We start from the raw sequence: 27,333 nt of genomic DNA on the forward strand, positions 1-27,333 counted from the left end.
CACGTTCTAGAAAACGTGTTGAGTGAAAGAGCTGTCATTTCAAACAAGGCTGTTAAAGTTTAAAAACACAACATCTTATTTAAAACTCTAAATCCTACAGTGTGCATCTAAGAAAATATTAATATTCTTAAAGTGAAATAAGCAAAATAATATGATCTTCTGCACAATAACAGACTAGTGAAGATGTTGCTAATCAATAGTTAAGATGGATTTTGAAGCCTTGGTTATTACTCCTTTTTAAGGTTGTGTTTTTTGTTACTATTTCTTTAAACCGTAACACGCCAGTCGCATGTTAAATTACCTTGGTGTGGACCTGTTTCATCCTGGTGTCTAGGTGAACATCTAGGCTATTGGACGTGAATATTTCTGGTAGTTGTTAAACAGTGAGGCAAAATTAGTGTAACGCTTGGCCAATATTAACTCAAAACAACTGAGGTAGAAATAACAGCGTGCCAGCCTTTGTTTTGTCTACTTGGTGATCAGTTGCTTTAGACTCTGTCAAAGCCAAGCCAGGACTGTCCGTTGGGACTGCGCTGCCCACATTCAACTTCCAATCTTCCAGAAGTTTCCTGCACCAGAATAATTACAGCTATGAGCAGACCACTGGGCTGCAGCTCTTCTTGTGAAGTGGGGAAGCAACATTTCCGTTTTTAAAAGCCTGTTTGTTAAATTGTGCCAGCATGTTTGTCAATTCTTTCTTTTTAATAATGAGCTAATGTCCTGTGGTAATAGTGTATTTTGTTTTCCTCGGGCTAGCCCTACAGAGCAGAATTCCCATTTCCAAAGAGGCCCTGTTCCCAGGGAAGCAGTGTTGTGTATACAGTGCAAGGTAGCTCCAGGGTCTTTGTCTCCTTGTTGTCATGGGGAAATGAGGATAATTATCTAGCTTGCCAAGCATAAGCACTCCCTGTGTGTTGGCATGAGAGAGATGTTGTAATACTTCCACATGTATGCCTTAAAAATCAGGTCCAGAGCCAATCCTACTACCTGTTGAACATCAAGCACTTGTGTATTGACCAGCTGAACTTCCCTCCATCAGTATTAATTGGTACCAGATATTGGGTGTGGCCCAGAAGGCAAGCTGATTTTGTTTCTTGGGTTAGCACTAGCAGTCTGTGCTTTATGTAACTGAGAATTTAGTGTCTGAAGGCAAAGTAAATGAAATAAAATCTTAGGAAAGGTATCACTGGAAGTGATACATTGCCTGTGTGTGTGTGTGTGTAACGAAAAGTGCTAACAATTTATTCAATCAATGCACAGAGCAACTACTGTACTGCACAGCTTGTTCTACTCACTTGAAGCGAAGGGATTTGAAATCTCAGGCGTTATTTTTTTTTTTTTCCACATGGTTATTAGAAATGGTGAAAAATTTACATTCAGCTAAAAGGGGGTGGGGCGATAGTTCAAATATGGGAGTTGACTCGGCAGAATCCGGTCTATATATTCGATTCCCTGGTAGCCTCAAGCCATCTAGAATCTCTTCAACTAGACCAGTCTTCATTACAAATGTATGTCAGCATGAAGTAGAGCGTGAATTTGTGTTCCGCTGGGAGAAATCTCCTCATCACACTTGAATCAACCTGTCACCCCAGCCTAAACGATTTGGAGATTGAAGTAACCAAGTGGGAAGAGACGGTAGCAAATCAGAACGTTTCTTGGTTTCAAATACAGCGTCCTGTTCATTCTGCAGGTATGTTATATATAGATTGGGATTTTCTTCGCCATTTGAATTCCAAGCGGACGAGGGATGCTTGCCCTTTGAGCGATAGATAATAGTGGCTCAGTAGTTGAACACAGTAGTTATGAATGTGTCTGTGTAACTGGCAGATGAACAGAACACACATCCACAGCAAAGCCTTATGAGTAACTTGCATGTGTATTTTGTTCTTGTTAGGTGACTTCTGCCAGTTCTGTTGTCAATTCAACGCTTGTCTTCTTTCTATTCCTTAAGGATATTATCTTCAAGTATTGCTCACCCTTGTTAGACAGCTTCTTCCAGTCCTGGGTTTGTCAATTACAGATGATATTTCTCTGTACTTGTTGATTATGCTTCAGATACCAGCTATTTCACTCAATGTTTTTCCTTCTTTACGCAAGTCAAGGTTGTTATAATAGTAGAAAACACTAGTGGCTGGCTTTGAGTAAATTGTTGATGCTCATAATGAGTAGAAAAATGCAACATGTCTAAGATTTTTGCACAGCTGTGTGTGTGCATATGTGTATATATAATTGTGTGTTGATTTTTTAAATGTAAAGATGAAAGGGGATGGCGAGGGCTTCAGCCAGGTCCTGAAAAGGTGCACAGCTCCACCAATGCACCTCCATCCTGGCCTCCTCCAGTTTTATTGTGAGAAGTTGGGAAGGCTAAAAAGATATATAATATTGGTGCATGAACCCAATATGAAACCTGCAACCTTTTTCTGCTTTTCCATAACAAAAATGATGAAGCTCTTGAACAAAGTGGTCCAAAACCATTTTTTTAAAATGACCGTCCTCTAAAATTTATTTTATATCCATCTCTCTTTAGATTCCAAAACATCACCAGAAGTGGATGTGGACAGCGCCGCGGAATGGGAGATTAAAACAGTGACCAGTGCGCTGAAGCACTATCTAAGGTAAGAGTTAAAAAGGAAAGAAGGTATTGGTTTGCAATGCTATTATAATACCGACTGTCTCATCATTTAGCTATGAAAGGAAAGCAATTTACAGTACAACTGTATTATCAATAACTGTATTATATATGCTATAATGACATTCTTACCACCGTCTGCTGGATAAAATATGGATTTATTTTTTAAAGAATCAAAATAATCTTGTAAATGTTTGTTTTTTATATATAAAACCTGTTTTTCTTTCAGAATGTTGCCTGGACCTCTCATGACATACCAGTTTCAAAGAAGCTTCATCAAAGCAGCCAGTAAGGGTTGTTTGTTGTGATCACAGTTCTGTGCATTTTCTTTCTGAAAGCGTGCATATTTGTTACAACTGTAACACAACATTTGTATTTTACTTCTTTGCTGTTTTGGTTTTAAAACCAGAAATAATTGAAACCTGCTTGAACCCTGCCTTTTTTATTACTGAGAATGAGTTGAACTAAGTACGTGACTAATATACTTGTGGTACATTTGGTGCGATTTGAAAGATTGAACCCAGATAAAGACCTCATTGTTGACTCACAGGATCTTGTCAGGACTGAATTTATTGTTATGATTAAACTACTGCAGGCTTTATATACAGACGTGCTCAAATTTGTTGGTACCCCTCCACAAAAAACGAAGAATGCACAATTTTCTCTGAAATAACTTGAAACTGACAAAAGTAATTGGCATCCACCATTGTTTATTCCATATTTAATAGAAATCAGACTTTGCTTTTGATTTTTTATTCAACATAATATTGTAAATAAGAAAACAAATGAAAATGGCATGGACAAAAATGATGGGACCGCTAACCTAATATTTTGTTGCACAACCTTTAGAGGCAATCACTGCAATCAAACATTTTCTGTAGCTCTCAGTGAGACTTCTGCACCTGTTAACAGGTAGTTTGACCCACTCTTCCTGAGCAAACTGCTCCAGCTGTCTCAGGTTTGATGGGTGCCTTCTCCAGACTGCAAGTTTCAGCTCTTTCCATAGATGTTCGATAGGATTCAGATCAGGACTCATAGAAGGCCACTTCAGAATAGTCCAATGTTTTGTTCTTATCCATTCTTGGGTGCTTTTACCTGTGTGTTTTGGGTCATTATCCTGTTGGAGGACCCATGACCTGCGACTGAAACAGAGCTTTCTGACACTGGGCAGTACGTTTCGCTCCAGAATGCCTTGATAGTCTTGAGATTTCATTGTGCCCTGCACAGATTCAAGGCACCCTGTGCCAGGCGCAGCAAAGCAGCCCCAAAACATAACCGAGCCTCCTCCATGTTTCACTGTAGGTATGGTGTTCTTTTCTTTGAAAGCTTCATTTTTTCGTCTGTGAACATAGAGCTGATGTGACTTGCCAAAAAGCTCCAGTTTTGACTCATCTGTCCAAAGGACATTCTCCCAGAAGGATTGTGGCTTGTCAATATGCATTTTAGCAAATTCCAGTCTGGCTTTTTTATGTTTTTCTTTCAAAAGTGGAGTCCTCCTGGGTCTTCTTCCATGGAGCCCACTTTCGCTCAAAAAGCGACGTATGGTGCGATCAGAAACTGACGTACCTTCACCTTGGAGTTCAACTTGTATCTCTTTGGCAGTTATCCTTGGTTCTTTTTCTACCATTCACACTATCCTTCTGTTCACTCTGGGGTCGATTTTCCTCTTGCGGCCGCGCCCAGGGAGGTTGGCTACAGTTCCATGGACCTTAAACTTAATAATATTTGCAACTGTTGTCACAGGAACATCAAGCTGCTTGGAGATGGTCTTGTAGCCTTTACCTTTACCATGCTTGTCTATTATTTTCTTTCTGATCTCCTCAGACAACTCTCTCCTTTGCTTTCTCTGGTCCATGTTCAGTGTGGTGCACACAATGATACCAAACAGCACAGTGACTACTTTTCTCCATTTAAATAGGCTGAATGACTGATTACAAGATTGGAGACATGTGTGATACTAATTAAATAAACGAATTAGTTTGAAATATCACTATAAGCCAATTATTTATTATCTTTTCTAAGGGGTACCAACAAATGTGTCCAGGCCATTTTAGAATATCTTTGTAGAATAAGCAATAATTCATCTTTTTTCACAGCTTCTTTGCTTTATTCTATGACATACCAAAGGCATGCAAGTATACATGATAAAATAGCTTTTAATTTCATCACTTTTCAGGAGGAATGAAGCATTATTTCAATGAGCTGTAAGGGTACCAACAAATTTGAGCACGTCTGTGTATATATATGCTTAGCGGTTTTCTTTTTTTTAAATGCATGTCAAAAAAATGATATTTTTATAGAATTAAAACCTCCAGTAACAGTGATTTTAAAAAAACAAACAAAACAAATATTTCTTTTTTAATCTCCTTTTCAGAACTGGACAATCAAGAGGCCAGGATCTCGGAGATCCACAGCATTATTCATAGACTCCCTGAGAAGAACAGACAGATGTTGGACTTGCTTATGAAGCACTTGGCAAAGTAGCGATCGCACCTAACAAACCATAATCCCTGCACTGCCTTGATTCAGAGTAGCTTCTTTCTTTTGTAACTCTGTCGGGGTTCCATATCTCATATTGGTATTTGTTGTCCCCAAATTAAAGACAACTGACCTGCCTATTTAAAACACATCAGTAGAATAAGGAGGTTTATTATCTGTGGAGGAGTGTGAAGCTCAGGTTGGGTGGGATATCTGCATAGAGGAAGTGTTTCCCATCAAACTAATGGGGCCCATTTGATGGAACAGCAAACTAGTACATTTGCTTTGAGGAATTTATAAATTGTAACATAAAAAGACTACAGCAGGAAGTAACTTGGTTGGAGGAAGAAGCAGCTATATTATTGTTCTGAGTTGTTTTATTTTCTTCTGAAATTAAGCCTTTGCATTAACGGGGCCTACTTTGTTAAAGGCGTGCTTTATCCAAGGCCAAGCGATTTGAAAGTAAAACAATGTGGTTATTAAGCCTTGGTTATTATTGTCCCTTAATTCCCAATGTATACTCGGGCAAGAGAAACGCTAGGGTTTATTCAATTGATCTACACAGTGGAAAATATTTATTAAATAGGGTTGTTTATCTACCAAGGTTAGTAAAACAATCATACCTGACAATCCATGCAAGTTCAGCATTGTCTTTAATAGTGTGTAAAATGCCGTGGACGCTCCTGTTTAAAATGACAATAACGAAGTCTCAGAGAAGAAGAACATTATACATTTGCAAACTTTTACGAGCGTTTCCTGACTCGATATTTCACCAAAGAACAAGAGCTGGCTCTGTGTCAGGAACGTTGTTGTTGTTGTTGCTTCTTTATTGCAAGAGCTGTGGAGAAGCAGCTGAGCTGAAGCTGGCTTCGCACTGTGATCGCACCGATGAGAAGGAGTTGTGGTATGTCTGCTGTCTGGGGCTCAGCCCTGCCTGCAAGCAGCTTCCTATCTTTTGATCTGCTCAATCTGTGAAGACCACAGTAAAGTTTCCCCGTTTTGCTTCAGAAGACCATGTGCCCCCAGCAAAACCACAATATGTCCCAATAACAAATGCAATGCAGAAAATGTAGGAAGAACACATCATGTTTACTTGGTGATCGATAAGAAAAGTGAATCCACTCTAAGTTTGCTGAACTATTACAGCTGGTTTGGTGGTATCAGCTGTATCCTTTGAACATTGTGTTTGTTTTTATGGCTTTCGAGTGTGGCATTCTATACTGTAGTGTGTCTAGAACTGTACCACCCCCCTCCCCCCCAGTCCAGGGCTCATGGGTATCTCTTCTCTACAGTGTGGCGAACAATCACCAGGAGAACCTGATGACAGTGGCCAACCTAGGGGTGGTGTTTGGACCAACCTTGCTGCGGCCCCAGGAGGAGACTGTGGCGGCCATCATGGACATTAAGTTCCAGAACATAGTCGTTGAGATCCTGATCGAGAACCACGAGAAGGTGAGCAGCAGCACAGCAGCATGGCCCTCCAGATCCGTTGAAGTCCAGCCCAGATATTTTTTTCCGCACAAGGTCCTTAATTCATGGGTTGAACCAGGAAACGCATTTAGGACTTGGTTGGAACAAAGTCCTGGACTAGATCAGACCATGAGGGCCAGAGTTGGGAACCTCTATTTTGGAATCTATTCACATCAGTTAGAGTACATTTTAGGGGAACAGTTTGGCACATCCAAGCCCTTCTCTGGACGAGCTGTAGCTGACTGTGCCAGTGTGCTTACCAGCAAAAGCTTTGGGACAAGCGGCTTACTGTAGTCGCCATGTAAACAAATTCTCTGACTAAATTAAATAGTGTCCTCTGTCTAACCCCCAAATATACAGTTAAGCCAATAGCAGACTAGGCCAAACCAGGACATGGTTTGATGCTATCAGCTTTCAACCTGCTATCCCTTATTTCATTATTATTTAATTAATTAGCGACAATAACCTTATGAATTAGTTTTGAGACTATTTTGAGCTAGAGAAAAAGAGACATAGACATTAACTGATTTGTTTTTTTTTTATTGTCAGTATGTCAGTGATCTGAGAAACTAGTCTCAAAATGTGATTAGCTACAGGCGGTTCTGTAATCCCTCAGTAAACTGTGTGAGTCCTCAGCACCAGAGGCTAATAACCTTACAGACCATACGATTAATGCATATATTGACATATAATCAGCAATGAATGCCTAGCGTGATTCAGTTAAATTCAAAGGCAGACTTGTCTAAAATATAATTTTGCTCATTAATCCCCCAGCAGCAGGGATATAGTGAAGGTGCCTTCAGTCACACATCCATCATTACATGTAGGTAAAATTGGTCTTCTGATACAATAGCTCAGGTTTACAGCTGTGACTGGATGTATTACTTTCATACCTGTGTAATGGAAAATGATGAAATGATTTGTAACTGAAGTTTTTTTTTTAAAAACTGCTACCTGTAATTCCTCAGCCTGTTTATTTTAATTGTCATGGTTGAGTGGAAATACTATAATACTGCATATACTGGAATTACATGCAGTGTATATACATATACCCCATGCAACGGTTGTTGGTCTTTTCCAGTGAGAGTTATTTAAAGATTGGTTTGTTACTGGAGCTGTCTGTAAAAATGTACAGCACCAAGTGGAACCGTGTAAACACAGTACAGAAGTTCCCATGAAAGAAATATGAGTCAAGAGAGGATCCCAATGCAAGTATACCCTTTCCATTAGAAGAATGCCTGGTTTGAGTATTTCAAAGTGATGGATAACAGGGGCTCCCTTGAGAATGCTGTGTGACCCTGGTGGTCTTTGCAGCCTTCTGCTCTGATGTAGAACTCTGTGTTTCACCCAGTTATTAATGAGAACATTTCATGATTTCAGTTTTTTTTTTTTTTTTTTCCCTAGCCAGTTTGATTCAAGCTGCTGCGTTTTAAAAATGGTTTTCTAATGATTGCTAAGTTAACTCTTTGCCACATTGTGAATATGTAATTAGATTTGGGACTCCAGCAATTCAACATAGGGTTGAGACATCACATGCAGTACAGATTCTAGAACTGCTTTTCAGTGTGGCTGGAGAGCATGCTTTTAATATTGGGGCTTGTATTTTTCCCTGATGGGCAAATTGTAAGAACATTGTGCCATCCATAAATCTAATACATAGGACATTTGCCCACAGGGGAGACCTGTCCAAGGTGTTACAATAATGGGGCAATGATAATTGGGTCTCTTTGTGCAGGTTGTGATTGCGAAGCTGCGGTTGGTGCTGATTTGTGCATTTTTTTTAGATTTTTAACAGCGTGCCCGAGTCTGCAGCGGTGCAGCCGAATTCACAGCTGAACTCCCGTCGGCGGAGCGCAGAATGCAAGCCCCCCTCCTGCAGCGAGAGACCCCTCACCCTGTTCCACACCACCCCCACCATCGACAAGCGTGAGGAACACTCTCTCTTACCACAAGACTGCCTGTATTTAGTCTGGATTCTAAATGCATGTCAGGGAGCAAACTTATGCAGGTGAACCTGCGAATGGATGCCTAATGAATGTGTCCCATTGATCTGAATGCATTCAGAGTATAACATAATTCAGCGCTGGGTTACTGAAAAACTGAAAGTAGAACTTTTGAAAACAAAAAACAATATGGTCTGCTTATTACAGAAAGTTTGTGCAAATAAGGATGGGATACATCACGAAGCCCCATAAAACCTGTCATATAATAAAAAAAAAAATTGTAATGCCTAAATGTGTTCAGTGTTAGTTACTGTGTTAGTTAAAGACCTAAAAGGCCTTTTTTCTTACAGCGGAAAAGAGAAACAGAGTTTTGAACTCCAGTGCAGAGTCCATCCTGACCAACATCTCTGTGAACTCCATCAGCACTCCTCAGCCCAACCTCAACAGCCTGATCTGCAGTGATTCTGACCTGGAGACAGTGGTGGCGAAACAGAGCAGGCCTAACTCTTTGTGAGTACACTGTTAAACAGTACAGTATAGTGTTAGTACTGTATACTCACCTAGGGTTGCAGTTTTTACCTTTACAGAAGGAGCTCCCTCTGTCCAAATGACATGCAGTGTTGAAGCCCTGACTGTAACAGAAGTATAGGTTGATTTAAAAGTGATCAGCATGAAAGCCAATCCGAATTCTCAGAACTCTGGATGGAATCGGGGGAAATTTGCCACTGGTGTTGCTAAGCAACCTCTACATTTTATTATCCTGGTGGTTTAGATAGATAATTCCTTAAATTACACTTGCACAATACATTAAGGTTCAAATGGAGAGCCGGTAATGGGAGGTACTTTTCAGCAGCAGGCCTAAAATCTCAAGTGAAATTTAAAAAAAAAAAAAAAAAAAAAAAGCCAATCTGATATCTCCCCCCCCCCCACCTGGAGGGCTAGGTAGAAATATTTTGCTAAGGGTTTATAGGGCACTTTCTGTGGGTGTGTTAATATAGATATAGATGTAAATGTAGGTACAAGCTGCAGAAAATAAACTTTTACTCTGCGTATCATCCAATTACTTCTGGGGCATTTTAGATGTCATTGAGTTGAATCATGACATGATCTGTGTCAGTTGTGGAGTGTGGGGACTCCATAATTGTTATTTCCATTGCATTAAATGTAAGCAAAGCCTGAAAGCGGAGACATTAACAAAACCCACCTGAGAAGATCTAATGTGTTCTTTAGCAGTATCAACACATATAAAGGCTGCAGGGTCCTAATAGCTTCTTGTTGAGTAGAAATGTTTCTCCTTTTTTAATAGGATACCGATTTCTCAGTGAGCCACAGCAGTTTTTCAGCTGTCGCCCACAGTCTGAAACCCTTTTGTCAGATAATAATGGTTGTTAAATTTAGATTTAAGATTCCCATTTCCAGCTGAAGGATCTCAGTGTTCCTGTATCATTGGGCTGGTATAGTGTTTTCTGAGCATGTCAGTGTTCATTTCGTCTTGCAACTCCTATATGTAATTCTGAAAAAGGAAATTATCTAAAATCAATAGAGCCTTGTGAAGCAGCAGCAACAGCAAATCATTAAAACCACTGTCTTTATCTGGGCAAGTCCATAGTGTGTAGCCAAGCCTGTAATTCTGTGCCTGCATTGGTTCTCTTAGTCTCACCTCTGCTGTGGAACTTGCAGATATCATAGAAAAGATTTAGATTTGGATTATGTTGGTGAGGTGTCGGTTACAAAAAAAGCATTTGTGAGATTAACAATGAAGACTATATTTGGTGTTTTGAAATGTATTCTTTATTTCGTAATTTTAAGTTCAATGTGTAGAACTGTGTGTCTGTAACTTGGTGAAGACATTCTTTATCGCACGTTATTGAGGTTATTGCCGTTTCTCATGGTCACCTGCTTTTATACAAGTTAATTTGTTGAGTGTAGGCTGTCTCTTATTGTGTAGGTCAGATTTTAGAATTGTCTTATGTTCTATGCATAAGGTCTATCCACATGATAAGATGTACTCTTCTACATTTCTTAAATGATTTCATAATGGATAATGTCTGGTTGGTGATTGGGTACACTAATGATGTATATGTCTTGGAACTGTGCCCTCGAATTTAATAAAACATCTCATGAATTTGTTACACAAAGTTATTGAATTACTGCAGACCTTTTTATATATTAAATCGCAATCCTCTTGAAAGTGCAGACAAGAATGTTAAACATCGGGTCTAGTGGGGTCGTTTTGTCTATTCCTCAATTTTCAGGCAGTCTACAAAGCATAGTTGCAGCACTTGAGCAAAAAAGCTAGATTTTTGTATTTTTTTTCATACTTTTTCACTATGCATCTCAAGCAGTCAACTGACTGTAACTAGAGTATTTAGTTGTAATCCAGAGGTGGTCACACAGCTCACTTCTAGGTCAGTTTTATTTAATCTGGCTGTGCAATGGGCTGATGAATTACAAATCACGTTCAGGGCACAGTGCTGAATGCTAAAGCGGAGTCCAATTCAATAAAGAAGTGACAGATTGGTAGTGAGAAGTCAGTCTGTGTATAATTTAATTGTAGACATTGAGAAAAACCCAGCGCAACGTTGCGATTACTCACAGAGGGTTGATGGGCAATGTTTACTGCATGTTTTGTTCAGTGCAATATGCAAGGGTCCGTGCATAGTGAAAAGCTATCCAGAGAATAATTCCATGTTTGTTTACAGGGATAGAGGCATTAGAAGTAAGCCAGTAGGATTAAGAACAGGCAGAAGTAATCTAGGACGTCCTTATGGAAATACATGGGGGGGGGTGGTTGTAACATTCCCTCTCCTTGTCGTGGAATGTCCATTGTTGGCTGCACGGTGTAATAATCAATAATCAAGTCCCTTTCTCCGTTAGCATTGTTTCCGTTATGATCTCAGTGGTCTGAGATGCCGTGTCTTTGAATGGACAAGCACAGGTAAGTCCTCGTTTGTACACAACTGAGCGCCCGTTGTGCAGCAGTTAGAAGTCATGCGGATTACCTATTTATAGGTGTGGATAGCCGCGCTACTGGAAAGCGAGTGTTACACCAGGGTCAGGGTAACTCGATACAAGGGCTAATGAAGTGTTGTTTTCTCTACCCTGCTGTTGATCAGTAACTGAAGTTCAGCTCATACCTGTTCTTGGTTCCTAGTTAAAGCAAAGACAAGGTGTGACATCTTCCAGGAGAGTTCTTGAGTGTAGGATTCAAGACCACTGCAAGTTCGGAGTCCCCTTCTGACCCGAGATCCTTGCATTACAACATCCAGCGCCTGAATCTTTTTAAATGTGGTTCAAATCCAACGAGAATTCAAACGGGGGAGACCAGCGCCACCACATCATCTCGTATTCCTAAGATGTGGAGATGCTCTGTTTGTGGATGGTAGAGGTCTTCGGGTTTTAGCTGCAGGATCGCCCCCCCTCTCTTTCAAGCTACGGAGTAACTTGGTTTAATCAGAGACTGCTTTACACTTTTTAGCCCTGGCTCCTGAAGCAGGGTCAGTTGCTTTTCTCATGGACGTGTTCCCACCAAGTACAAGTTCATGCTGCCTCCTGTACCCTTCTGTCTGTTACCCGATTCTCTGGCTTGGCATCATGTTGGAAATCGGGTGCATCTGTCCTGGGATTTCACATCCTAGTAGGGGTATGAAATTCCAGCTGTCAGACTTGCAATTTGGGCTCCGGTGTAGCTCCACTCACAAAATACATGGCAGTATATTGGAAAAACAAATTGTAATAGCTAATGTTTTCTGCATATATCTAGTATGTGAATATATTACAAAATATACATTGATAAATATAGTATCCTGTAGATGACAAGCAACAACTATCTTGTATTGTTGCATAAAAAAAAAAAAAAAAAAAAAGATGCGTACAATCCGATAGAGCTTGAGATTCTAGTAAGTTTCCCAAAAACTGAAAGCAAAGTACAATAAAAACCACTGGGGATCATTTTGGCAGAGGAAATGGTAAATGTCTGAACTGAAAGGCAAAGTAAAGAAATCTATTTAAATAAATATGGAGTGCGTCTGCAGCTTGCAGTGGATACAGGAAGCGGACAAGGACAGGAAAACGACTGGGTAGCAGTAATGACTGAAAAAAAACAAAAGAGCAACAATAAAATAAAAACAGACTTGTGAGAATCGTGTTTGTTAGCGAGAGGCAGCCTTGCTTGTTACCTACCAACTAAAAATAATTTCTGTTTATCTGTTTGGAACTCTATGAAAGGGGGGAGTTGGGCTGATGTGGCAACCTACAGTAATATCCAAGAATTCCCCAATTTAAACTTCGTAGCCATTTGCAACTTGGTTGTGTGTTTGTGCAGGGGGGGGGACGACTTGATCCACTATGCACTGTACTTCCGTGGTTCATTATATCAGCTCCCTCAGTTTCAGGAACTCAATATTAATAATTGAAGAGTTTTTTTGATGCTAATAGAGCCAGGCACTGTTTATTCAATGATCTGTAATGACATTTCTGCTCTTTATCATGCCAAGGTTGGTTTCCTGCCAGCAGTTCTCTGGTCTCCTAGTAACAGTGAGGTCAGAAACTTAGACCACCAACTTCAGAAAATAAGAGAACTGGACCTGTGGTGGGCGGGGCTTCACTGGTGATGTCAGGGATATTTTAAAGCTTATCCTGCCTGAGAGTGTCAATGATTTTCAAGTTCAACCATTTCCAAGAATGTATTTTAAAATACCTATTGTGTGACTTTTTTACTATACTGCTAAAATTATTTTAAGGGCCCTTGAAACGTTTCATCCCTTTGCATGTCACAGTGTTTGTCATTAAATAGTTATATCTGTTAGGATTGGGAAATGTTTCAAATCATTCAATATTAAAATGCTCAGATTTACTGATTTTATTCAGCAGTGACATTATGTGTGATACAAAAATCACATTAGCAGTCAACAAAAACCTTTTTGAAAGAGTAACAATCCTCAGAGTAACAATCCTCTAAAATATTTGCTTGTATTGACCACCCCTAGTTAGTTAACATCCCCAAAGTTCATTATTCCTGGATTGATTAATACTGTACCAAAGGGCTTGAATCTGAACATCTGGATTCAATTTAGATGCCATTTCTGACCATTTTAAGATACCTGTAAGAAGCTTGAACATTAACTTATAAGGTACGAACAAATTACCTGCCTGATTTTAACCTGTGTTTTTATAGCCATTTTCTGATCTTCTTCCCTCCCAGGATTCTGTGGTCAAATTACGCCACGCTCTCAGCAGCATTCCTCAAGAGGTGACTGTACTGAAATTGTGGGCTGTTTTAAAGGAAAGTCCTCGTGGCTTTATGCACGGTGGTGGACAGCACGTAGCTTGAGCACCAACACAGGGTCTGATAGGCAGTGGTGTCCGAAATGTAACTGCAAACACTAGCGAGCTAGCCCTGGTGTGGGATGTTGTCTTCACGTGGATGTTAAGCATGTGCATTTGGTGTGCGGGAGCAGTGGTTCTTGTTGATGCTCAGAGACAGTTCAATTCAGGATTCAGTATCCCATTTTTGAGGTTGGGGATGCAAAATAATAATAAAGGATCCATGGAGTTACAAAAAAAGCCATGTGTGCCTTAAATGAAATGCTTTCCACAATGGAATTTTAGGCAGTGTGAAATTTGGGGATTCTGGGGCAGCGAATGCCTTGGAGGTAAGCGACATACCAGGCAAATCAGGTGAATCAACAACATGGTGGCGGCGCGATGGGTTAAAAGGAAAAAGCCATCTGCTCTATAATGGATTTCAACACCCAAAAATGTAAGTTGGTCAGAACACCAGAATTAAAATGGAGATCTATTTTCATACTGACCTATCAACAGTTCTAGGCATTCAGAATATAGAACAGGGTTTATGTAGGGGTTGGTGAATTTGTGACGGGTTGAAAACAAACCGATTCTTAGGGTTTACCGCCTGCAAGCAATTTTGCGCACTGCTGAATATGTGATGTGTTTAGAGTCTGATCCAAACTGAGAAAAAGGGATACTGCATCTTAGCTTCAGAATCCACAGAATGAACAAAATCTGGAGAAATATTGCCTAACCATGCTTCGCACTAATCCACGACTTCATTGTTATGTGTCTAGCTGTCCGAAATAAAAAAAAATATTGTTAATAAGAGGTAAGAAAATGGAGTAGCACTCCTTTACGCATCACCTAACACTGAATATATATGTTTTGAAAATGTCTCCAAACAAAGCTGCAGACTGGTGTGTGTGTGTGTTTGTTTTTGTTTTTTTTTAAATCTGTTAAGTAGAACTGATTTTTAAGACCTTAAATCTTATCTCCCATTACACTTTAATAGAATCCATTTACCCCCATATGAAGTACTCCTTGGATTATCATGGATTAGGGCCTGTTCAGACACAATTAATGGGTAGAAGCACTTTCCCAAGCAGTGGGGTAGAACATTAACGGTAGCCTGCTTTGGAGGCTCACTGATGTTTCCATGGTGACAGTTATCGTTACCTGTCAGACTTTTTTATTGGGATATTTTTTGAGACTTGCAGACATTTACAGTAGTGGGAATCCACCAGATAGAAGATAATAATTAACCCTTAATTAAATCTACAAGGTAAATGAGACTGGTTTTCACATCTTTGTCTCCACAGTGCTTGGTTCTCATCACAAGTCAGTGTATATTCTATTATATTTTATATCTGTTAACCGGTATTTGACTAAGTAGGTGTTTAACATAGATTTATATTTAACATTTTCCTCAAGCCAACAAATAAACAAAAACACGATTAAATAATAATAATAATAATAATAATAATAATAATAATAATAATAATAATAATAATAATAAACAAATGGCGTCACAATAAAATGAGAAATACCTTCCTGTTCTAGATCTCTGAATTTGGTACAAACAGTACAGGGTTTCAATAGACTACCGTAGTTGGCACACTTGTACCACTCACTATTCTCTTTCATAGAAAGGATCTGACGGCATATTCAATGTTTTGAGACAATTTCACCTGCATATATTTTCCTCTCTCTCTGTGCTCTGAGAATCGGGCATCCTGACCTTGTGATAGCGGCAGACGCAATGCAGAACACCCACATTTAAAACCAATAGTGTCTCATTGCTCTGGATGTGCAATAGTTGTGTTTGTATATGCTCCAGCTGACTCTTCCAAAGGTCACACAAACCTGATTCTAGATAATAACTGTATTGCTGTGCAGATTGCTTTAATTAGCATAGGGAGTCATTGAAAATCTGTTTCAGAGGGAATAATGTCAGGCTGATGTTTTCTGAGACCCTCAGATGCAGGAGAGAAGATCATACTGAGAGGAGAGAATGCATGAACGCCTATGATGCATATTAGCTTGCCTGTTGCATTAATTTATATTAATTTATATATTTATTTAGTCTTAGTAGAGAGTTATACAGAGTGGAATGCTGCGTTTGGGCACGCATTAAAATGCAAAGTGTTTTGACAGGACCCAATGTGGATATGGACAGCTATGGACAAACATTTTGCATCACCTAGAATTTTAGAACTGAGACATTAATTTAAAAAATAAAATAAAATAAAATAAACTATAAGAACATAATTTAGATATTTTATTTTACATCATGTGCCGGTAGCCATAATAGCAGTACAGTATTTCATGTTAGATTTCAAAATGTCTCATTTTTAAATTGTCGGTTTTTTAGTTAAGTACATGGAAACCTACAAAGTGTTATGGAATTCAATATGTTAACGTAAGATTATTCAGCAGGTTTCATTCGACTTTATGAAGCAACATTAGTTAATTGTATAGGGTGGTGCAAAACTTTTCGCCATAGTTGTAGGTCTCAGATTCAACATGTCTTAGAAGTCTTTCTCAATGTCTTTCTCAAAATATTTGTCATTGAATGTGGGGCGTTTCTTTTAGTATTTCTAAATTCAGCACTATTGAGTGTTTTATAGTTATGGATGTACTATGGGATCACCAGATCAATGCAAGGTTGTACGAGTTGGGGGTGTTCAGACAGTCCTCTATAAGTGCCTTGATTTGAAGTGGCCCTATTAAACCATCTCTTCATGTGATTTCAGATTGAATCCCAAAAGCAGATCAAGCATTCCAACAAGGTAAGGACGAATTCTTCCCAAGCCTTATTTTAATGGGGTGTTGTGGGTATTCCCCCCATGTGATCTGTGATCTCAGCCTGCTATGTATGTTCAGTCTGTCCACTTGTATGAAGATGCTGGCTGGGTCCTGTTCTTGCTACTGCCAATCCTTTAGGCTGAAATAAAACTTGCACAATATGAAGCTAAGAACTTCTTCTAGATTAAGAATTGTATAGAGTATCATAAAGCTAATTAAAATCAGGGAAAAAATGGCCACCTGGGATTCTTAAATTCAGAATCAGATTTTTTTTCAATACCATTCTCCTGAACTCATAATCCTGTTAGCCCTGCTGTAATCTGCTATTGTATGTGCTGTGCTTTTATAAGCTTCATTTTGTGCTTGCTTCACAATGAGTCTTGTTGCAGAATGGCTTTGGGCTGAGTGGAAAGGCCAGGAAAGCTTCTATTTAGTGCATTTCTTAGTAAGCTAACCCCCCTCCTTTTTAAATCTCAGCAGCTATAATTGAGTCTAAACCTGCTAGTGGAATTACCTTTAGAACATGTACACCTGTATAAATACAGCATATTAGGGAAAACTGTTCCTCACATATTCATGTTTTAATTAATCTTTGAAGTTTGAGTAGTTTTGTCAGGGAATTGCTAAGCCCTTCAGAAGCATTGATTCTAGTAACAGGCCAATGCAACACACAGCTGCCTTTTGAATTAGATGTAGGTTATTGAGTGTTCAGAATATGATCTGTGTTCTTTGAGCACAGGTTGGCTTTAAAGCTGTTTGGGTGATTTGCAAAGCAACAACAGAACATTAAGAACAGTCACAGCTTTATGGGTTTTGTTCCAAATTCCATCACCAAGCACCCAAGCGACTCTGTGTATTTAGTAACCCAAGAAGAAAGGGCTTGGTTGATTTTTTTTGGGAAAAATTTTACATCAAGGACCTGTTTGTATCTCTCAGCCCGGTGTCTCTCAGCCCCACCTCTCCACGATCCCCCTCCTGGCCGATGTTCTCTGCGCCATCCAGCCCCGTGCCGGCCTCCTCCACCTCCAGCGACTCCTCCCCCGTCAGGTGTGTCCCCCAGCTGCTCACGGACATACTCTGCAGGGGACCATTCCCCTCCACTGCACGCATTGGCTGCCATGTCACAAAGCCTTGTTACAGTCATACACTTCGATGTAGTCCTCAGTATTTTTCTGTATGTTTGACAATTAAGATAAGCACGGCATGCTGAAGGTAATACCAAGCATTGTGTTCACGCTGCAGTTATTAGTTTTGATCATTCAGGACACTGGGAGTCGAGGGTATTCTAGAACATCATCATGCTGCAGTCTTTGAGACTAGAACCCATACATCCTGAGATTAACAGAATGAATGGTATTTCTATGATATGCATCCTGGAAGAAGTCATGATGAAATCCCTGCTGTTTCCTCACACATTCACTTGTTCCTGCAGCCCAACACTCCGGAAGGCTCGAGCTCTCTATGCCTGTAAAGCGGAACATGGCTCTGAACTGTCTTTCACTGCCGGCACTATATTTGATAACGGTGAGTCGTGTTCATGGTTTTAATGAAGCATAGTCTGGTTGTCTGGTGCATAAAGTAACTGCAAGGAGATTTCAGCTGAGCAGGGGATGAAACTGCTTTCTTTAAACAGTGCAAATTCAATAGGATTAAAATAAATAAATAAATAAATTGCTTAATACGGCCATACCCAGGTCTGTGGTGTTGAGCGGTCATTTTTGAAAGGGAGTCAATGCAGTTTTATGTTGTCATAACCTGTAATGTCTTTCACAAACACATAGCACTTTAACATACAGTCTTTCAAAATTGTTCTAAGAAGTGTTTGGCTACCTCAGAAGTCCCGTGTATATATATGCTTTTCATTTTCATGATTCAAAATGACTCAGTTTGTTTTTTGATCAGTTTTCTGAACAGCAAGACTGTGGTAAGTAATGCATAGCACTTGTTAATTTTGATTGGTAGCATGAGGACCTGCAGTCTAATCGAACAATTGAGAATACAAAGATGCAGATCACTGTGGAGTCTGAGCCAGACGCTCTGGCACTGCTCAGCAGGAATCTTTCCCTGGAGTCATGTTAAACCTTCAGGTTTTTATGGAGGTGTTTTTTCCCTGGTATTCAAACTACAAAGCAGTTTTATTTTGAGTAAGGCTTTAATCTGCTTGTCGTTAATATTCATTCCTGTAGGCGTAGATGATGTTAAGAGATGATTCCTTTTCTCCCTACATATTTGTTAGTACTTGTAAAGATATTTATACAAAGTGGCTCTTTGTACCCATGCAGTATGCATCTGATTGCATTCAGAGAGGCCAGGTTATGCTGGGGACAGGAAAGTGAAGGATCCTGCGTTCCAGCTTCACTCACCCACACATAGCCTATTTAACAATTTTACACAAAAAAAACACCATGACTACGAATGCACTTGTAGGCTGCAGCTGAATCATGCATAGATAATCTAATCAATGACAGTAATGTACAGTAAATACATAGGAAAAACACAGCAAACTGCAAAGGCAGGATGTCAAAAAGGTCAGCTTGAGAAATTTGATTCTTGAGGAAGACACACTTCTTAATGCAGAACCCATACAAACCTCACACTTTTGCTCAGAATGAATTTCTCACCCTAAAAAAAACACTTTTGCCCTTCTGAGCAGTCACCTCAGCTGACTCCATTAACATTACCACAAGCCAAGTCAACTGCTCTCCATACTGTAATTACCTGAATTGACTGGAGATGTGCTGTAATGCAGAACTTAGTTCAGTAGTTCCAAAAAAAATAAGCTGGAGCCAGAATTTTTTGTTGCTGTGCTCTTTGTTTGTGAAACTCTATTTCGGTTGACACTGGGCAGGTTGAAACATTGGATTCTTTTTAAGTCTAAATTGAAAACCTTTTTTTAATTTTTTTTTTTTTTTTTTTTTTTAAATGAGCTTTTATATTGGCCATATAGCAAAATTCATGGGGTGGTAGCTAGGCTGATTTAATTTAATTAATTAATTAATTAATTAATTAATTAATTAATTAATTAATTAATTAATTACTATCATAATTAACCACCTATTTAAACCCCAATCTCACACCTCTGTCTAGCGTTTCACTTTCTAGCCAAACGGATTCTGAAATGTTGTTAAAAGAATGACTAATTCCAGTCATCATGCCTAACCGACGCCAATTTATTCTTTCATCTAATTCGGACGACTCCGACCAGGATTCAGAGTTCCCTACCTGCTCTTGTGAATTGTTTCATCCCACTGCAACTCCATCGAAGACTCCGGCGGCTCCTTTACCAGCTGTTAACCTGATTTTCCAGTCTCCAGCCCAGCAACCACGCCGTTCAAAACACAAGTCCAAATCACAGCGTCCTTCTACAAAGACTGGTCCATCGCCAAACTCTTAAGCTCTTTTTGATAAAGGGATTCATTTTCCAGTTGACAGATACAGAATCACTCTCTTTAATCTCCTCTGCAAAGCAATGTCTGCTGAGCCCGTACTTCCTCCTCGACTGCAAGCAGCTTCAGGCAGCCCCCCCCCCACCGGATGCCATGGCGTTAAGGGCGCCATGTAAAAATTAATTGCATTGTATTGTATTGTAATGTAATGCAGACTTACACGGTACACAATCTAAACAGTGTTTCTGCTTCCACAGTTCATCCATCTCGTGAACCAGGGTGGCTGGAAGGCATGTTGGAAGGGAAGACGGGATTAATACCTGAAAACTACGTGGAGTTTTTATAGACAGAGGCGGCGGGTGACCCCCCCCCCCCCCCCGGACCTTGCATTGTTACCTGTTGTGATGGAAAGAAGACTGGACGAGAGCTGAGCATTGCCTCAGTGGCTCCGAAAGGCCTGCGGAAGCAGTGAGGGACCAGCCTGCAGTTGCTTCTGTGTGTGCAGCCAGTGTGTTGATTTGCTTCTTTTCATAGATGCCGATTCACTTTTTTTTTTTTTTTTTCAGCTTTTGAACCTTATTGAAGAGTGCTGTCATTCCTATTGGTTGTACCTGCAGGGTGTCTTGACACCTTATTGGCTGAGGAGTATGTCACACTTGACTGTGACAGGTGGGCTTAGTTTTAGATACAGAGTGGCCTGATGGCTCAATTTGTTGATGCTTTCTGATTGCCTCCTGTCAGTCAGGAACACATCATCGGCGTCTCTGAATAACTGAAATAGACACTTGTAAGATAGGAACAAAACCCTACTGAAATATGATGACCTGCTGAAATAAGACAATTTTAAATATTTGGCATGGTCTTTTAAAAAGACTGAGCTTGTCTTAAAATTTGAAGTAAAGGAGTCTGGTATAGAAGGGTTAAAGTTGTTTTTTGTGTGTATGTGTGTGTTTTTATATGCTGAGCTTTCACAGTCATTTCCGTCGCTGGGTTTGTTCATTTGTAATTCTAAGAATATTCTCTTGAAGCTCTTAGTATTAAATGTAATGTAGGCTACGGTTGGGAACAGTTTAGAGGAGGCCATTTAAAGACACACACAGGATACTGGAACCATTTTAAAGTCATATTTTTTCCATGTGAGATTTTGTTTTAAAACCAGGAAAATCATTCTCTTTAGGGAATCTGTTTTGTGGAAGTGGCTGACAATGTGAAATCGTACTCCTGAAGTAATGTGGAATCGCTCGCTTATTTATGAAGCTGTAATTATAATTTTAAATGATGCATTGGGGGGAAATTGCTTTTTTGGGGAGGATACAATTTAGATTGTAAATAACTAATGATTCTTTTCCTAAGAAATTTTTATATTTGATATTTGTAGCATACTAACTTTATTCTTTAGCATTTTAGTTTTATGTAAATAGCTTCCTTTTTAATTGTAATTTTGTGTTTAAGTCCACTTAAATGCTGCCTTATTAATAATTCTGATTGAGATAAAGTGATGGGTTTCAGACTGGAAGATGAACAAACTTGGTGTATATTAGACTGGAGTCTATACTGACCAAGGGATAGATCCTACAAATGAACAGCACTAACATTGTTTAACTGAAATATGAAAAATGTGGCACACAAACCATACAACAGTTTATACGTACATTTTAAATCTTAAGACTCACTCAGGTATTATTTAACTTGGTGGACATGTTTAAAAGGATGATTTTCAAGTCTTGGGTTTGTGAATCATTGATCTTCTGACGTATGATTTGAAACAATCGGTGACTGCTAATCCTTGCAAATGAAATCTTGTTTTTATAGTATAAAGAAAAAAGACAAAGTTGTTTAAGATTACTACGGTATATAATATTAAGAAGTGAAATGCAGACATTCCTTTATGTCTACAAGTCTTAAGCACTCTTTGTTCCCCACGTGTTAACCCCACGTATAAATGCAGTGACAGGCAAGGGAATATATATATGCGCCTCATCTTTACATTGAAAACTAATGAGATCACTCACTGGAAAGCGCAGCAGGCTTTATCTAAATCACGCTCCCCATGACTAAGCAGTAGCTTTCATTCTGTGCACTGAACCAAATGAGATACGTCATCTTGTTTACCACATGAACAAACTGCTGTTTAGATGCAACAGTAATTCAATCCATTTATACAGCATTACCTCCTTAAATCATCTTCATGATGGTATCTGACTGCAGGCCTGTACATGTCAATCTACTGATATACTGGTACATTGGTCATGCATTTTGGTTTTAAATAATCGCTTTGATCTATGAGTGGTAGAGGTTTCTGGTATATCGGGTCTGTATTTCTATTACAGTTTGTGCTTGCTTGTTCTGGCATGTCTTCCAATAGCCCTACATGTGTTGTTGCTAAGGGAAAAATTGATTTCAACAATACGTAGGTCCAAGACTGTCACCGGAGGTGGCAACTAAAGCTAGAGGCTCCTATACATTCTAATCGGTACTGGCAATATTAGACCAGCTCACAAAAAAACACACACAAAAAAAGAGTGGTTTTATTTACATTTTTTTAGTACTAGTTAATATTTTATATCCATTATATTTAGGATACAAACTTCTGCCAGAATGCTATTACACATATTAATGGAATCTTAAATTGTCAACTGCTACGTTTCATGTTTTGTTCAATGAAGGGATTGTTCTGGTTATCACTTGAGCTCCAAACTGAAGTTTTTTTATCATTTTGTGTTTCTGATTTTATTGTTTTTTAAGGGATTTATAAAGGCATTGATTCTTAATGTAGTCTTTGTAAATAGTGCAGATAATCGCGCCATTTAATGGAGATTTTTTTTTGGGTGCCATACATTTATTGCATAGAAGAATAAAATATTTTGATCTGAGTGATTTTTTTTTTTTAAATGCTGCTGCTTCTTCACCTTTTGTTTAAATGAATGGTCATAAATTCAGGCTAACTTAAAAGACTATGTTCCACTTGCCTAGGATCAAAACTGATTGAAAGCAAAAAAAAATGTCTAGACCTATTAACTGTACGCTCTATATGGCCTTTAATTTTATTTATTTATTCATATATATATAGCAGCCCCTTTGTCACTGAAGAACATTATTATTATTATTAGAGATTAAATAACTTATCTGTTAGATCTAATTTTAAAATCTGTTATTCAATATAAATGTTAAGTATGACTACATATCATGGACAGTGGTATCTAATGAGCTGCAATGCATTACTATGACCTGAGGTGTGTTAACCTCCTAGTTAACAACAGTTGTGAAGTATACATAACCTCTTCTGTAGATTTACAAGAGCTTTCTAATGTCTTCTGTACTAATAGATGGACGAAGATGCCTCCCATACAATGCTAGAGATCTTGTTGCCCAGGCTGTATTGTCGTTACTGGGGAGTTCATTTGTGAATATCTGAACTCAGCAGCTGGGATTGAGGTGCAGCTTCTAGCAGGCCTGTGAAATGTAAAGTGCATTGTGAGACTTGTCAACACCTCGTCTGTGACTGAAAGTGATGGGAATGAAGCCCATTGGAATATGAAAAAGGCAAACGGTTCTGCTGCTTTCCCCTTGTGGAGCATTGTACCAAGAGCCATCCTTTCTGCCACATAGCAGGTGCTCTACCATGTGCCGTGTGCAGCTGCAAGTCTGCAACAGAGGTCACGGTGTAGGTCTGCAATGTGCCACATACAGAACATGCCTAGATGGTGCTACAAACATACCATACATGCTGTACCTGCAATGGAGGAGAACATCACTGGAGCTGCAAGTACAGGGAGTACTTTTCTCAACTATGCATGCTAAACCTAAAGGTGGATGAGTCATTAAACATGTACTTTTCCTGAATTAGTCAAGCTAGGGAAACGTGACTTCCTTCACAAATAATTAAATAGATCAAATGAATGCATAACTAACTGGGATTACTGAAGGTTTTTGTTACAGTAATTTCCATTAAATGTCTGTATATTATACAGGGTAGCAGACCTGCCATTAGTCTTATTGATTTTTGTTCAGCTAAATAGATTTTGTTATCATAAGAGAGCTTTGGGTGGGGTGATTATAATAGATAAGAATGTGCAAACCAGTTCCCAGACAGTTCTTGGAAATAAATCGTGTTCTGAGAAAGTCTACAGCAGTAACATATCAAGGTACAGTATCAACTTAAAGGTACAGTAAGCTAGGCTGTGTTTGGGGCTGACCGATACTTGTAAAGGAAATCTTTTTGTTGCAAAATGTGTTTTTAGATGACAACAAACAATCTGAATTGAAATGAGGTAAAAACCTGATATTGAGATTCTGAGAATGGGCGGGGTTGAAATCTATAATTGTTGCAGGCGCTGCAGCATCTACGCTGCATGCTCCCTGGCAAATTATTGTAATTCACTTTTAATTATAAAATGGAAATTTCAAGTTGTAATTAACACGTCGTTTACATTTGAATTGGGATTGGTAAACAACTGCCAAGCCATTACATCCCAGGAAAGTCTCATACAGCGCTCTTCATTTCACTTCTCTGGTGTGGGACCCCTGCAAGTAACAGAGTCCTCAAACACTGGTCAACAGAAACAAACACAAACATATTTCCACCTGAGGGTTGGAATACTGTGTGACAGTGATGCGATAGTGTATGGCATTTACACAGGGAGAGGCTGGTTTGATTGTGGCACACACTGTGCTGTGCTGGGTCAGGGTACACTGTGACCTGATGGATTCTCCAAAATTCTCTGTTATTTGAGTTAAAAGGGATTTCATCATCAGTAACACTGGAATAGAATACATTCAAATGTCATTTATATAGTGTAGCACATTTTTAGTGTTGTTGTTAGTAATGCAGTAAAACCAAAAAAAATAATAATTATCAGAACCAATTTCAAAATAAGTAACATACTAACCAAAACTGTAGCAGTGTTTTAGGGACAGTAGTGAAATTGGTATAATAGTTTACATGAGACAATTTCATTAGCCAAGCCTGTGTCTGCCTCATAGGTTCAGACAGTGTGTTCCAGTCGCAGACCTACGAAAGTGGTTTGCATTTCCAGCTCTCAATTTTCACGACACCTTATTAAACACCAGGATTCTTAAACACATCCTTTTGAAAACGAGTTTGTCTGGTAGTACTGGGGAATACACTAATACAATTTCAATAAACGATTAGTAAAATCTCAATTATATTTAATATCTTGCTTCTTTACAAAACCCATACCTGCTGTTTTACTGATAAGCCTATGTAGGCTACAGGCACTCAAGATACTTTGAGTTTATGGCCCTGTCCACACTACATAACCGATCTCGAGAACCGTACTCGAAACCGCTCTAATTAATACAGCTCAAAGTGTCCACACTGAAGTACCGTTTCATGTTTAGACAGGCTTAATGCATCCACACACACACCATTAGAATAGTTCAGTTACAATTCCCAGCAGCGCAACGAACCGTGGAAATTAATATGCTAGTATCCCACCATGCACTGTATTTTATTTTAACATAACGTGTTATGCCCCATATTAAAAGAGGTCCATACTGCATAAATGAAATATAACAAGTATTGTGGGAAAAGTAAATCCGAACACACACACAAGTAGGGCTTGAAGTTTTCAGGTTTTATTTTTAATCAGGTGAAGTCCCTTTAAACAAATTGAGCTGATTCTGTTTTATAATTAAACTCAGAAAAGGCTGTTAATTACAAAACAATCTTTGTTTTTACCTTCATATCTTGCCTGAGCCTAATTCTGGTCCTCAATTTTATTTCAAACAGAGCTGACAAATTACGTAATTTGTTCATCCCCGATCATACTTTTAACTCGCATTTCATTTTTGCAGTCGCCTAATTTAACATTGTGTTTTTGTTATTTTCCCCACTAGTTTAACAGAGATGTCCTGACAGATTTTTTGAAGCATAAAAATGAATACCTAGTGCGGAGTGTACACTGATAGCAAGTCCTTCAGGCGCATGCTCTGAGTATTTCGCCAAACATACTACAAAGCATTTTGGGATATTGGAGGATACACAAAAAAATGTAGTTCGGCATTACAGCGTCCACACTTCTGATAAACCGCACTACCTGATACGATCTAATTAGAACCGGACTCGAGACTACCTCCTGAGGTGGTCTCGAGTCCGGTTCTCGAGTACGGTATTAAATGCTGCGTAGTGTGGACGCAAACCGTATTTAGCACTTTTAAGCCGGCTTAAATGCAACTAATACGGTTTAAAGGCATAGTGTGGACAGGGCCTTAGAGTACACAGTAATGGATTAATTTTTTTAATTCTGTTACTTACTCTTGTATTCTACATATTACTGCAAGGTTCTCATATCTGCATTCACATGATATTCACGGATACTTCTGTAAAGCCATAAACTGCATGAACCACCCCAGGGCAGGACTGGATGGCAAAGTCAGAGAGAACTTCCATTCTTGAATGTTATTAATGAACCAGCCAAATGTTGCTGAAACCACGGACCATTGAGCCTCCATGGATCAGGCTCCACTGTGCTTCGTTTGTACACAGGGCTTCTGAATCAGGTGTACTGTACATTAACCACTATTTAGTGAGGTTTATTCTTTCTATTATTCACCATCACTATGGCGCTACTGTAATTCTTCTAATGGTATGAAAAGGGTTAAAATGGGACAGCCATTTTTCATCCCATATCTGGACAGTCCACATTGTTAAGAAAGGGCTTTGATTCAATCTATTAAAACCCTACTAATGATTAAAAGCAAAAGCTAAACAGGAGAGTGTGGCTGTAAATCTGTGTTTAATTAGAGTAAACACTGAAACCTTTTTTTTGTTAAAAAAGTATGTATTAATTAAAATAAACACACTATTGACGATCTATCTATATCTGGCCAACTGGTTTAAAGGCAAACTTTTTTCATGCAATATTGTAAAGTACAATAAAATATATTGAGATAACTGTATATGTGGTGGCATACCAATCTATCTTCCTCATACAGAGCATTTGTGTTTTATTTGTCTTATCGGTTTAAAATTTGGCAGCCTTGCACGAGGGAAAAACAAACCTGCATAAGCAACACGCCTACCCTATCACATATAAGAAAACAATACGAACTGTCACACTCAACAAAGGAGAGCATACAGAGGGGTGAAATGACTGCTGTTCGACCTCCTATCAAACAGTAAAACATTTATTCTAGGTAGATGTATTTTAAGAGGGTACATGCTGCCATAGGCAACACTGGCGTAAATCTTCTCATCGTAGGTTTTAGCTAATAGCTCCAAATCTCCAAAGGGAAAATAATCTAACAGGAACACAAAACGTTCCAACATTTTGTTCTGCAATTAAAAATAAACGAATGAAAAAGCCCA

General features: G+C 39.0%; 1 protein-coding gene across 5 annotated transcripts in view; it reads left to right on the forward strand.

Annotated features, from left to right (window-relative positions):
• LOC117431311 (rho GTPase-activating protein 26-like) overlaps nucleotides 1-22,876 on the forward strand; it is a 61,390-nt gene extending 38,514 nt beyond the window's left edge. For 2 of the 5 annotated variants that reach the window (XM_034052111.3, XM_058996312.1), the window contains 11 exons: nucleotides 2,528-2,615; nucleotides 2,859-2,917; nucleotides 5,004-5,109; nucleotides 6,400-6,559; nucleotides 8,362-8,503; nucleotides 8,871-9,030; nucleotides 13,724-13,771; nucleotides 16,566-16,601; nucleotides 17,554-17,664; nucleotides 18,050-18,141; nucleotides 20,261-22,876. In XM_034052111.3, coding sequence (XP_033908002.1) covers nucleotides 2,528-2,615; nucleotides 2,859-2,917; nucleotides 5,004-5,109; nucleotides 6,400-6,559; nucleotides 8,362-8,503; nucleotides 8,871-9,030; nucleotides 13,724-13,771; nucleotides 16,566-16,601; nucleotides 17,554-17,664; nucleotides 18,050-18,141; nucleotides 20,261-20,349 — 1,091 coding nt within the window. In that variant the 3' untranslated portion in view covers nucleotides 20,350-22,876. The remainder of the gene's footprint in view (nucleotides 1-2,527; nucleotides 2,616-2,858; nucleotides 2,918-5,003; nucleotides 5,110-6,399; nucleotides 6,560-8,361; nucleotides 8,504-8,870; nucleotides 9,031-13,723; nucleotides 13,772-16,565; nucleotides 16,602-17,553; nucleotides 17,665-18,049; nucleotides 18,142-20,260) is intronic. The other 3 variants (XM_034052113.3, XM_034052112.3, XM_034052115.3) reach the window with 3 other exon arrangements.
• The last annotated feature ends 4,457 nt before the right edge of the window (nucleotides 22,877-27,333 follow it).

Source organism: Acipenser ruthenus, chromosome 22, assembly GCF_902713425.1.
Source record: "Acipenser ruthenus chromosome 22, fAciRut3.2 maternal haplotype, whole genome shotgun sequence".
In the NCBI taxonomy this organism is placed as follows: domain Eukaryota; kingdom Metazoa; phylum Chordata; class Actinopteri; order Acipenseriformes; family Acipenseridae; genus Acipenser; species Acipenser ruthenus.